At 41.1% G+C, this 12,409-nt stretch overlaps 1 protein-coding gene across 9 annotated transcripts in view; it reads right to left on the minus strand.

Moving 5' to 3' along the window:
• ADGRB3 (adhesion G protein-coupled receptor B3) overlaps positions 1-12,151 on the minus strand; it is a 464,008-nt gene extending 451,857 nt beyond the window's left edge. For 5 of the 9 annotated variants that reach the window (XM_051613842.1, XM_051613838.1, XM_051613840.1 and 2 more), the window contains exons 1-2: positions 11,709-12,150; positions 8,257-9,025 (exon numbers count right to left, since the gene is read on the minus strand). In XM_051613842.1, the coding sequence (XP_051469802.1) occupies positions 8,257-9,010 (754 nt within the window). In that variant the 5' untranslated portion in view covers positions 9,011-9,025; positions 11,709-12,150. Of the gene's footprint in view, positions 1-8,256; positions 9,026-10,685; positions 10,750-11,461; positions 11,581-11,708 lie in introns of those variants that run through there. The other 4 variants (XM_051613843.1, XM_051613841.1, XM_051613835.1 and 1 more) reach the window with 3 other exon arrangements.
• Between the last annotated feature and the right edge of the window lie 258 nt (positions 12,152-12,409).

Consider the following 12,409-nt stretch of genomic DNA (forward strand, 5'->3'; position numbering starts at 1 on the left):
AGCCCTTTCTAGCTGCACTACAGAAATTAGTTCCAAGGGCTTTGCAGACTCATCCCCCAGCACGTTGTGTATGCTTACACAGAAAACTGCATCACCTTTTAGTGGTCAGAGGGAAGCTCTGAATAACCACGTCTTGGAGTCTATTTTGAAGAATCCACCAGTAATACTGTAACCAAACACAGTACAGCTGCCTAGAAATACAGTATGATGTAACTGGCTGCTAACATATGGAAAACTGAGGGCAAGGGTAACATGGCCACTTTTTGATAGACTTTTTTTTTTTCCTAAGCAAACCTAAATCTGGCTGAATCAGCACCACTGTTGCTCTCTATCTCTTTCCTGTGTCACTTTTTGGTACTGATGTAAGCTCAGCTGGGCCATCATAGCAGACTAACCCAACATCAAGATCACTCGACTAAAAAAAAAACCAAGATCATCAGTTTTCTGCTTGGTTGATGTGCTGACATAGCTCAGTGGAAGGAAAGCAGTGAAACCAGAATCATCTCATCAGCAATGTGATCTCAGATCCTCACAAGCAACTTGTGATAACACACCTCTGTTGATGACACTAGTTAACCAATTCCCACTTTAACATAAAGTATTTCCAATGGCAGTTAGAAGTGGTAAGGCTGGAAGTCCTGTTAATCATTTTCCACAACTAAGAGCTGGAGAATTGCTCTCTTGATCCTTTATGCCCCCATCATCCCTCAGCAAAGCTGTTCAATAGCACACATCTATCTGCTATGGCTGAAAGTTATAAACCATGCTAGAAACAAACAGTGTTTCTGCGTAACTGATGAATAAGCAACCAGTACATGAAAAACAACAAGAACCAAAGTCAGGTCCCAAAGTGGTTTACAACCGCTGAAGGATACGTGCAAAATGGTGAAAATGGTGAGAGATGAAGTATCATCTATTATATAGATGATACTCAAAGTTTATATTTTTCTTGCATATTTGCCATTTAAAAAAATTTTAATTGAGTAACTGAAAAGAGCTTGCTTCCAAATTTCAGTGTCACACATTTTCAGCACCATCAAAAAAACACCACTCTGAATATGCCATATGCCTTGTTTCCCCTTCAGATAATGAAGATAAACAAAAAACAGAAGCACATAAAGAAATAGGCTAACCAGCTCAAAGAGGAAGAAACACAGCAATCAGTTACAGAATTGCTTTTTTTTCAGTGCATCTGCTTCACACTACGAAATGTCAAGGATCGTTTCAAAAGGAAAACCACAGAGAAAAAAAATCTTAAGAAGTTTGAAAGGATAGAATTAATAAAAAGTATGAAGTAATTTGCTTTTGGTGGAAGGAACACATGCTATCACTGTTTCACATCTCTTTTGTGGGCTCTAATCTAATCTTCATTTAGATCAAATTATAATGATAGCATGGGGAATTTGCCTTCAGTAAGGACAGCAATTTGGCCTTTGCAGTTACTTTACTCTGGTCTCAGACACTGTTATCTTAGATAATTTCTATTAATTCTGATGGTGGCTAGACCATCAGAAAAATGTGTCAGTAATTTGATAAAAACTTTATTTATAACTTCTCTGAGAGATCAACTAAGAATGACTTTAAAAAACTTGACTGTGTTGAGATTTAACTAACATCAGAAAGGGCTCTACCTCTGAAATATTCATAAATCAGTGAAGCATAATTTGTAAATTTGTACTTTATATCATGTACAACTTTCTCTATCCTAAAGAGCATTTTCTATTTCTTGTTAACACTGAATATGAGTAATGCTACATGGAATTCTGCTGTGACCTTTGTTTTATTACAATTATTGCATATTTATAAATGAACAGCTGAACTTCAATCTGAGAACCACAACAACTTTGAGTTGGAATCCTTTGATAAAACACAACTGCATAAACATCATAAAATTAGTTCTCCAAGAAGAAAAAAATAAAGTCTCCTCTGAAAATTGCTCCGTGTATACCAACACACAAAGCAGATTCTTCCATGCTTTTGCAAATAGCTAAACAAAACACCAATATGGATAGGTTTGAACAGAAGAGACTATGTTGCTTTAAAAAGGAACCAGGAGGATGTATTAAATGTAATAATTATACAATCGCTGTATTATATAAATGTACTATATACATGCAGTTATAAAACACTGCACAATGATACAAAATGCAGTACCTGCTTTATCTCATAATGTAATTTCATATAATGCCTCTGAGATCAAATAACTGAAATCTCACTGTCTAAACAGAATCACCATTAACTTCTGTTAATGGCTCTGCTACACATGAACACTTCCACACCTTCAGAAAGCACAAGCAAATTGGAGGACAAGGACTAAAATCCAGTAAATACAATGTACACCCTGCTCACCCAAAGTGGAACAGAAGTATTTGAAGACAAAAGGCATATCTTACTGCTATGAGAAAAGCAAGCAAAGAAGGTATGACAGGTCTGAAATATTTGACAGTAGAGGACTTGGTACTATCACCTACTTGTTCACTGGAACCACCAGCAAGAGACTCAGAATTCTGTTCCTAATTTGGATATTCTTTGACTTCAGTTCAAACGCATCATTTCTTTATATAACTTCCTAATTCTTTATCACTGGCTTCTGTTTCTGTTCTCTGCTTTTTAGAGTGGAGGTCTCCAGCAGCATGTCCACAATGTCTGATGTGCAATAATGCACATAAATAGAGGTTTAATTGAGGAAAAAATGGCAGTCTGGAGAACCAAACTCCTGGTTTTGGTTATGACACAGCTTCCAACATACAATGTCATAGAAGCCATGAATGTTTTAAGCAGCAATGAGCTCATGAAAAACTGGTATTCAGATCCTATGCAGTACATGTGATCCCACTGAAGGCAGCAGGCTGACCCTTTCCACTAAGTAATATATCATCTTGTTAAGTGTGACAAGTACTGAACAAAATATTGATAGAAACTGTGGTACCAAAGAAACTGCCAACCAGATGTGTATATATAAATTCAAGTATATTTACCAATAAAGCAGTAAAATAACTCAAGCAAAGTAATTTATATATGCTTTTCCTACTGTAAAGAAAATTGCCTGGGTTTTTTTCCTTTTAGAAGGTATCAGAAAATTCATTTACAGGTTGCTCCAAATCCGACCAAATTCAGTACACATATGTGAAGTGCTGATTACTCTTGCACACAAACTTCTAAACTTTTTATCAACACAAGAACTTTCATAGTTTATTAAAATAAATCAGGTGGAAATGATCAATACAACACAAACTGAAGTACAATTGTTAGTGATAACAGCACATAATCCTTGAAAACAAAGGTAGGTCTTATTGATTAAAAGAGAAGCACACTGGAATCCACAAGATATTTTCTTTTGTTCAACTGGGAACCAGAATGGTAAAGAAGAAATACATCTCTGATTTTATTAAAAGTTTCCATGATGATTTTGACCAGGAACATTTTATAGGGAGCAATACTGATATAAAAAATATTCACAGTTAAATTATTTTTCTTTACATTCTGTAACAGTGTGATAACACTGGCTATAAGTGCTTATAACCTGCATGGTAACAGGTTATTTTAATGTATCAGTTTAAAGTTCGTAAACAATATTTCTTAAGTCATAATGAAAAATACCACTCACACAAAATTAAAAAGCTTATTCTTCCATAAGTGCTCACCTTCCTTTCTCCTCTTGCACTCATGGATACCACTGCAAGCAGCAAGATATAATAAACATTAAGAGTCTTCCAAGTATATTAGTGTACTCATTCCATATTTTGGACAAGATTTATTAATTTTGGATTTTCTAAATTTTGCTTTATTCTCAAATAGTTGTTGCACATTAGAGATTAAATATCCCTATAAGTGTAAGGTTATTAGACTCCATTTTGTAATTTTTGATCTTCCTATACAAATCCTGCACTCATTTAACAGTTTAATCCTCTAATGGAGTCATGCTATGACACATTATTGCTGCCTATGATAAGGGATGTCCAGCCTACTCAGATGACTAGTGGCCTCTGTGTATGTGACAGATACTAAAAATTAATCTTAAATGAGTGCAACAGGAAGTGGACATTCATGGAAAAACATAAATAAATGCACACCTTCCCCAAGAGCTTTACAAAACTATCTGCATCTTACATCTTAGTATTATTCGATAATTTGTCATAAATTATGTCCCTGTTGTTTTCAGAACTGAAATCAGGAAAATAAATATTCCATTGCTGAATACTGACATGCTAATACATAGTGAGCTGTTAGAATTTGTGACAAAGTAGACCAGTGCTACATTTCTGACATACTAAAATGCTAAGATTAAATTAATGTTAATATCTTCTTTTCTCCTGTTGGATGAAAGTAAGAGGACAAAAGTATTACCTTCCTTGTTTTATGAAGGCCCCTGTCAGATGTGGCAGTAAAATGCAGGGCAAACTCTTGGCTTCTGATTTACTATTATAAAACCCTACAATAATATTATAGCTTTGTAGTGGTCACAACATGAAAATGTATTTTTGCATTCTTATTACCATCATTAATAAAATTGTATGGATTGACTACACACAAAAGCTTTACAGGTCCACAAAACTTGGAACTGAGCCTTGTCTTACTGACAGAAACTTCATGAGATACTTCAGTCACAGCATTGAAGTTCAAGAGGACAAATTTCCCTGAGCCCTCAAATTCAGGCTCCTGTCAGAATGTTCATTGAGATCTATTTGCTAGTGCTTTGATCCATGCTAAGCACCTCTGCAGAAAAGGATCAGGATACAATGAAATTGCATCTTATTGAAAATGTGGTGATTTCAATATTGCTTTAATCAGTGACACCAAATATGATCTGCCTATGGAAGAAACACTGATTAAATCATGTATTTCCCAACCATTTTGTTTGAAACATAATAGTTACAATTTCCTTTTTTTGCCCTAGTTCCTTTTATTGTTCAATACTCTGGCACTTTTAGAAACACAATCATCCATTGTATACTTGCCACATCTTTTGTAAAACGCAACACTTTAAAAAAGGAAATATCCATTTTCCTAAGCCATTTATCATATTCAAAATTGTGAAAATCTTCAGAGGTTAAAAAAATAAACAGTAGGCTTTAATCTAAATGCTCTCTATTTACATTATGGTTTTAAAATGTGTCTGGAAATAGATTTTGGAAAATAATTTGCACTTTATACATTCAACCTTGATGAAAGCAAATCTGATGCATGGGAGGGTATGCATAATCCTACAGAAAGCTGTCAGGTCTTTGTAACTGCTAAGTGAAAGTAATTGATAACCAGTATCAGTACCAAACCTCAAAGTAATGTACGATTGCACAAAACATAATCTACCAAGTCCAGTGCACTCTCACAGTGATAGGCAGTCGTCAATTCCCCTTGTAACTCAACTTACATTGACAAAACTGTACCTTGAGTTGACACAATGAACTCCAACCACAATAAACCATTCTCTTAGGTGATGGTCACCCTTATTTTTGCTACCTATGCCAATCTAACCTGAACCAGACTGCCTGTGAAAACAGATTTTGCATTTCTTGCCTAAATGTTTGCTGACGCAAGTGATGAACTGCATTATGTTTGTGGCAGGAATATTCTACATTTTGATCCCACAATAAAGCCTGAACCACAAACCATCTTTACACATACAAATACACTACCTGATGTACTTGATGAATCTGACTACATCTATAGAAAACAAAGACTCAACACAACTCTCCTGCAGATTTTTAGCCTTCTGAGGAAAGGGGGAAAATGGTTTAAACACTAAGCAGAAGACAAGGACAGTACTACTGCTGAGAAGTACGTGAGGTCTAATTTGCTAACTGATTATAACGTTTACTAACAATATGTTGAAAAATTTCCAAGTGCATTAAAGTTATGAAATAAAACATTGAAATAATTTTATTACTGTAAAAATTCTCAACAACACAAAAAAAACCCCCAACACACACACAAAAAACCACACACAAAAAAAAAAAAAAACCAAAACACTAAATACACTGAAAACCAAGCTAAGGAAACCTTCCACATACCAAACAAAATTCCCACCCCTCTAACAATGCCATTTCTCAATCTAGGAATCAAGGAAAACCCCCAACTACGGGCAAGAATTAAAATATATCTGAACCTGGAAGCAAAATTTAATTTCCAAATTTAAGAAAAACTAAAATAAAATTTAAAGAGTTTGCCCTAAGCTTCTTCTGTCCTTCCACTAAGCACATTTCAGAAGCAGGTGCTTTATCTGGGAGACATGCATCCCACCGGAATTCAGCGTATTTTTGCGAGCTCCCTGAAGGGCCCTGGGCGAGCTGTGCAACCACCCCTCTCTGGGTGCACCCTTTCGTCCCCCGCCCCACCAAGGAGGTGGTACCTGAGGATGGAAATCAGGGCCGGAGGCGGGGGGGATGCACCTTCCTCCCCGCGGGGGAGTGACTCCAGCAGCGCTGTGGCCGCGGGGCCCGGCGGAACTTGCGCTGGACTGCTAACGCTGGGCAGCCGCCACAGCGCGGCTGCGTCTCCTACGCGCCTTGGGGTCTGCGGCTTTCATGTTTTCTCATGGGCTCTGTGCCCTGGCCCACGACACTCACGGCGGAGATGGGGAGGCTGCAAACAAGCGCCTCTCACCTAACTTTAGCGGCCCGCGTAGGGGTGGTGTGAGCCCCTGCGCACCCGCGCAGATCCCTGAGCAGAGGCTGAGGCGGCCGCCCCCGCGCAGTGCCAGGGGCTCCCGCCCGACTCCAGCTCCGCCGGTGCCCCCTGGGCTCCGCCGCCGGGGCCGCCTCGTCCTCCCAGGGCACTAATTAGCTCTAAACGATGTTAAACACCATCTCTGTCTCTGCACAGGCTTCTCTGGGGTTTTTTTACAGGAGATGACCTTCTCCGTCATTTAGGATCGCTCTGTTCCCTGGCCTCCGAGCTGCTAGGTGCTGGAAGAGGCGATGAACTGCAGGACACCAAAAGTGTCCCGCATGCCCGCCCCCCCCCCCCCCCCCCCCCGGCCCTGCCCGCGGCCGCTGGCACCGCAGCAGCTGGAGCAAGTTCAGCTTTTCTTCTCCCACAGCACTAGGGCTTGGCTGCCCTTAAATAAAATCCTCTCCTAACAACGTGTCAATGTTACATTCCTGTACAAAGCAACTTCTATTAGGGGGGCTGGGAGCTTGGCGCTGCCTCGCCACAGACTGGGAGCTTTGTGGCTATGCAGAAAACAAGGAGAGACAGAACGTTTCCTGCATTAAAATGCAATACCCTGGGCTCGATGATTTATCCCTTGCCGCAGGGGCACATTGCCCCCTTCCCCCATTTCCACATCACTGCTCTGAAGGACCCCCCCACGCACAAGTTGCAGCCAGAACCCCCTGTCTAGGTTCAGCCTACCGTCATCTGCTTCTCACCCCCCTTATGTCCTTCCCAAAATCACTCCCATCCTCCCCTAAATGTCAGGAGGCCAAAACAGAAATTATGAAGCAGAGGGATTAGGCAGAGGGCTACCACTCTAAATGCTGGAGCGCTGTTTTCCCAACCACAACCTTTCCCTTCCACAACCCCCCTTCTTCAGCAGGGACACAAGGCAGCTGCTGAGACTGACACATCAACCCCCCTCCCCCATCTCTAGCACTGCTATGAGATTCAGAGCCTTCATCTCTTGGAGCCAAAGCCTCCTGGATAAAGGGCGCAGCAGCAGCCCATAGCCCCTTCACAGGGTTCCCATCGGGTCAAAACAGTGTGTACGGACTCTGTGCAGTGCCTCAGGCTTCAGGCATGGCAGGCAGAGGGTTCACCCTGAAGAACTACATTTGCTTTTGGTTTGTTTTTAGGCTGTGTGGTATGGCTCAGTTGGGACCAGGTGTCCTAACCACAGTAAATCTGGTCTTTTAGTTAGATTACTCGCATGCATTTGGAAATCTTTTCCTTGAAAAGTCAGGGGATTCATATCAAGAGAGCCAAGACTTTGTAGTCGAGTGGTTGCTGTAAAGAGATGGTGAGGGGGAGAGCAATTCCTGTCTTGCCACCTGTAGGCATTTCTGTAAGTGGGGGCCGAAAACAGATTAATCTTACTTATGAGGAGTTTCAACAGTGCTCAGCAGTACTATGTGCTGAAAGTTAGGCCAGTTTAGAAATGCAAAAGCAGCCTTCCCTGCCCTGAGGGAGTGTGTACCTTCTCCAGACCTTTTACTTTGTCTAGAGGTAAGCTGGATTGGAGTGCAAGTCAAATTCATGTGAGTATCAAGGAGAGACAGCAACAGGACCTAATCAGCCCCCCCTCCCAGAAGCACCTACCTTCTTTTGGTGGCCGTTTGGCCTCTCTGGTGAGGTTGCAGACCTGGGTGGTTTGCAGCTCCTGGGTCAGGCAGCCCTCTGTCTGCTCGTTGAGGGGCAGCACCACGTTATTGAGCAACACCAGAGACTGGTCGTCTATTCCCCATTCTCCCAAATGCTGAGGGCAGGTGCATTTTGTATACATGATCCCACAGGACTCGGTTCTCCCGTTCTCAGATTTCAAGCAGCTCTCCAACCAAGTGCATAACACACGGCACCCAAACTGGCTCGGGCTCACCTTGTTCAATACCAAAAACTCAAAGAAGGATTTTTGGTTGTCTTCTTTTTTGTGTAATCCTGGGAAATCAATAGGGTAGACACGGCGTATCTGAATAAAATTCTTATCGTACTGCAGAAATACAAAAGCATTCTTGGAATCGCAGAGCTGCATTATAGAATGATTATTTTTTAAAAGATCCTTTATTTTTTCATGGGAAAAATGATCAAACTGATAAGCCAAGAGGGAAAAGTTGGAGCAGCTGAAGTCCTTTTTGGAAAATTTCAGGTAAATACTATATTTGGTCGGATCTGGATTTTCCAGTGTCCAAGTGCAGTTTGTGAAGTTTTTAGGAAACATTTCACTTACAGAATACGATCCATAAATGACCCCCTTCACCAGCGTGGAACACCAGAAGTCTTGGGCAGCATTAAATCCAAGCATAACCAGTAGATAGGTGGAAAATATATAAATCAGCAAATTACGAACAGCCTTCATCCTATGTCATTTGGCCTGCAGAAGATGAAATGAAATAAAAATGCAAGTAGAATTCTTCACGCATTGAAAACCAAACTCCTTCCAATATTCGAGCCAGCTGTTTTCAAGCTTGCAGTTAGAGCCCCTTTCAGAAAGAAGGGCAGGTAATTTTTATTTTATAACGCAAAAGATGGGTTTGCTGCTGTGTGCACAGCGCCATCACGTGGCCATAGCAACACCCAGGTCTTCACAGTCAAATTAAAAAACAACATATATTAGATTATTAATAGGAATGTCCTCTCCTATCTAGGATGTAGTCATCATGGCGTGGACTGAAACCGCTCATCTTCAGTACAAAACTGGATGTCTTACCCAACAGACCACGAAATGGGCGATTTATTTATTTATTTCTTCAAAAAGTAAATAAGTTTTCTGCTATACTAATATAAATGTATATATGACAGGCACATGCAAAATTTCACCAGATACAAGAAAGACAGAAGTACCTGCTGTTATAAATTATTTTTCTATTACGTCTGAGAAGTAACAGTGAAGAATTACAGCCACTATTTAAAAACGCACAAATTATTATTTGTTACAGATGGAACGTTATCTCCCATATGCCTACATGCGTTCCCCCTGGCCACCTGGTATGCAGAGGTCTCTATAAAAAGAAACCCCAGGCAGGAAAGACTGACATTAATGTATTAATAAATTTTTGAGACTCTCTGAGTAAGAAACAAAGGCAGACGAAACTAGCGCTGGTCAGACACTACCACGAAATGCCAGCTTTTTAATTTAATAATTTCAATCTGTTACAACCTCTTAGGTTATACAAAATGGATCACTGTATTAGTATCTACAACCAGTATCAGGATACAATCTGCTGGTGCAACGCAGGATCTCCGTACCCATTGGACTGCACTTGCCCTCTTATTACAAATATCTTGTCCTGTCTGATTAGCTGTGTTTTGCAGATGTGCACTTGAAAGATGAAAGACATATTACATTTTCTCTGCAAGTACCTCCAAAAAAAGCTGGTTTATGGCACCTGTCGACTGTTACAGCCTCCACATGCTCTGTTCTCTGAACAGTGGCCTAGGTTAATAAAATGAACCTTAGTTATATTTACCTCCGTAATGTTATCCAAAACATTCAAATTGAGTGTTTTCAGCATTGACCTTTGAGAAGCTGCTTATCTCTTACAAATTAGTACCTTTTTGCCTTCTGCTGTCAAATGCAAACAGCCAGAAGTGATATCAAGCTAATTTCAAAACTCTCCAGACTGCAGTCTCTTCCACTGTTGCTCTGTAAGGAAAGGCAGACATACACACAGGCACCGCTACTGAGTTTTGATGTGTCTTTGCCTAGCTTTTCATCTCCTCACCAAACAGCAAGGCATCTTGTCTCCCATTGCATAACACACAGCAAAACACAAGATTAAACTCCCTTGAAGAGATTTTCGTATCTCCTAGATTATAATTCAAACTCCCGAGTCTTGAAATGGGCAAAGCAGCACCAACTCTAACCCTCTTTATAGCAGAGATTTAAGAAAAAAAAACAACAGGGTTGCTGTCAAGTCTATCCACATGGTTGGATTTTCTCTTTCTGTGTGTCCGTTTCAATGAATAGCATGATCCTCCTTCTCCAAATAGGGTCGGTATGGCATTTAAGGTTTTAAAAAAGAGAAACTTACTAGGAATTCTGGAAACAATTCCCCCTTTGCTGAAGCACTTTGCAGGCAATGCAGTTCTGCGCAGTGTTATTCAGGATGGTGTAGGCGTTGAAAGCCAATGTGACAATAAGTGCCTAAATTAGGAATTCCACCCATGAAAAAGGATTAATTTTATAATCTGGAAAGCAAAAATGGGTCTTACTTGCTTTTCTGTTTGAAAAGGAAAAAAAGCCTCTGACTTCTATTCTATGTAATATCTGCACTAGAAAAATAAAGACGTCTGCAGAGCCAGGCTGTTTTCTATGAAGAAATGAAATCAAATAGCCCTCATTTCAGTTGTGCGTTTGTTCATGCAAAGCTACTGAAACACAACATTGTCTTAATCTCTCTCCCTGTGTGCATCACACACACACCCAAGCTGAATGTGCCAGCAGCATTTCGGTTAGTTTACAGTATTGCTAAATACAAGACTGAATCTGCTCACTGAAAGGATCAGGCATTCAGATTAAAAAGATCTTTCTTTTCCATGGGGGAGGGAGTTAAAGAATGGCCACAGAGGCTTAAGGTTACCCATTTGGGAAGGGGGAGAACCCTCTTCTGCTGAAAAGCAAACGGGCGTTTAGTCTGGATATTCCCCAAACTGATTTTCTAGGTGACACTGTAGTTATATCGAACATAGACGGCGCCATCACTCCACTTATTTTTTCTCCCCCCAATAGAAGAACCACTGACTTCTCTTATTTTAACTTCCTATTAACCTAACATCCCCCCCAAAATTGCCCCAATCGTGCACAAACCTCAGGTTTTCCCGGTCTCGATGGAAATTACTCTCAGGGAAGGAGATGTGTCGCAAAACGGACTTCTCTAACTTTGAAACTGCAGCACTGAAGTAAATGCGGAGATCATTTTGTATGTGCTGTCTCTCTATCCTTCAGCAACAGCCTGTCCCCCTCCTCCGCCGCCTCCTCCCCGGAATCCCAAGCTAAAAGCTCTCCAGTCATAATCCCTGGAAATGGGAAATGGAAATGCCCCGGGCACCCTTACCTTCCACTCCGAAAGCTGTCAGGCTATTTCTCTAAAACACTAGCACCACAGGCACACGTCCCAACAACAGTGATGGAGAGATTCCCCTTCTGTCGGAAGCACCGTTTCCCATTTTTCCCGGCTCAGCTTCAAAACCAAGATTTTAAAAAGCAGCAGAAGATAAAAAAACGCAGCGAGAAAACCCCTGCACGCCACACACACACCCCACCGGGGAAAAAAAGCAGCTTTGGCTCCGGATCCACCAAATCCAACCACATGAAGGGAAAGAAAAGAAACCAAAAACAAAAACAAACCACCTAAACCAGCGAGACTGCAGGGGGAAAAATGGAAGTGGCTGAGCAAGCGGAGGTTTTTTTGGTTGTTGGTTTGTTGTTGGTTTTTCTTTTTTTTTTTTTTTTCTCTTTTTTTTCTTTTTTTTTTACTTGAAACAAAGTCTCAGCACAGCAGCCCGATGAGCGGCGATGCCAGGCAGGCGGCGGTCTGAGAGGAGGACTCAGGCGCTAGTGCAGATTTGTTGGTGGGGTTTGTTGTTGTTATTACTAATAGACTTATTCCTCTTTTCTGCCTCCTCCTCCCCCCTCAGGCACTAATGGCCGGACAGTGGCGGGGGGGTCCTTGGCTGCCGATGTCGGGAAGCAGTGTGAACGCCGGGCGCGCAGGGAGTACGGTGGGAGCGAGAGCGCGTCTCTGTTGCTGCGTGT

The sequence above is a fragment of the Apus apus genome, chromosome 3 (genome assembly GCF_020740795.1).
Source record: "Apus apus isolate bApuApu2 chromosome 3, bApuApu2.pri.cur, whole genome shotgun sequence".
In the NCBI taxonomy this organism is placed as follows: domain Eukaryota; kingdom Metazoa; phylum Chordata; class Aves; order Apodiformes; family Apodidae; genus Apus; species Apus apus.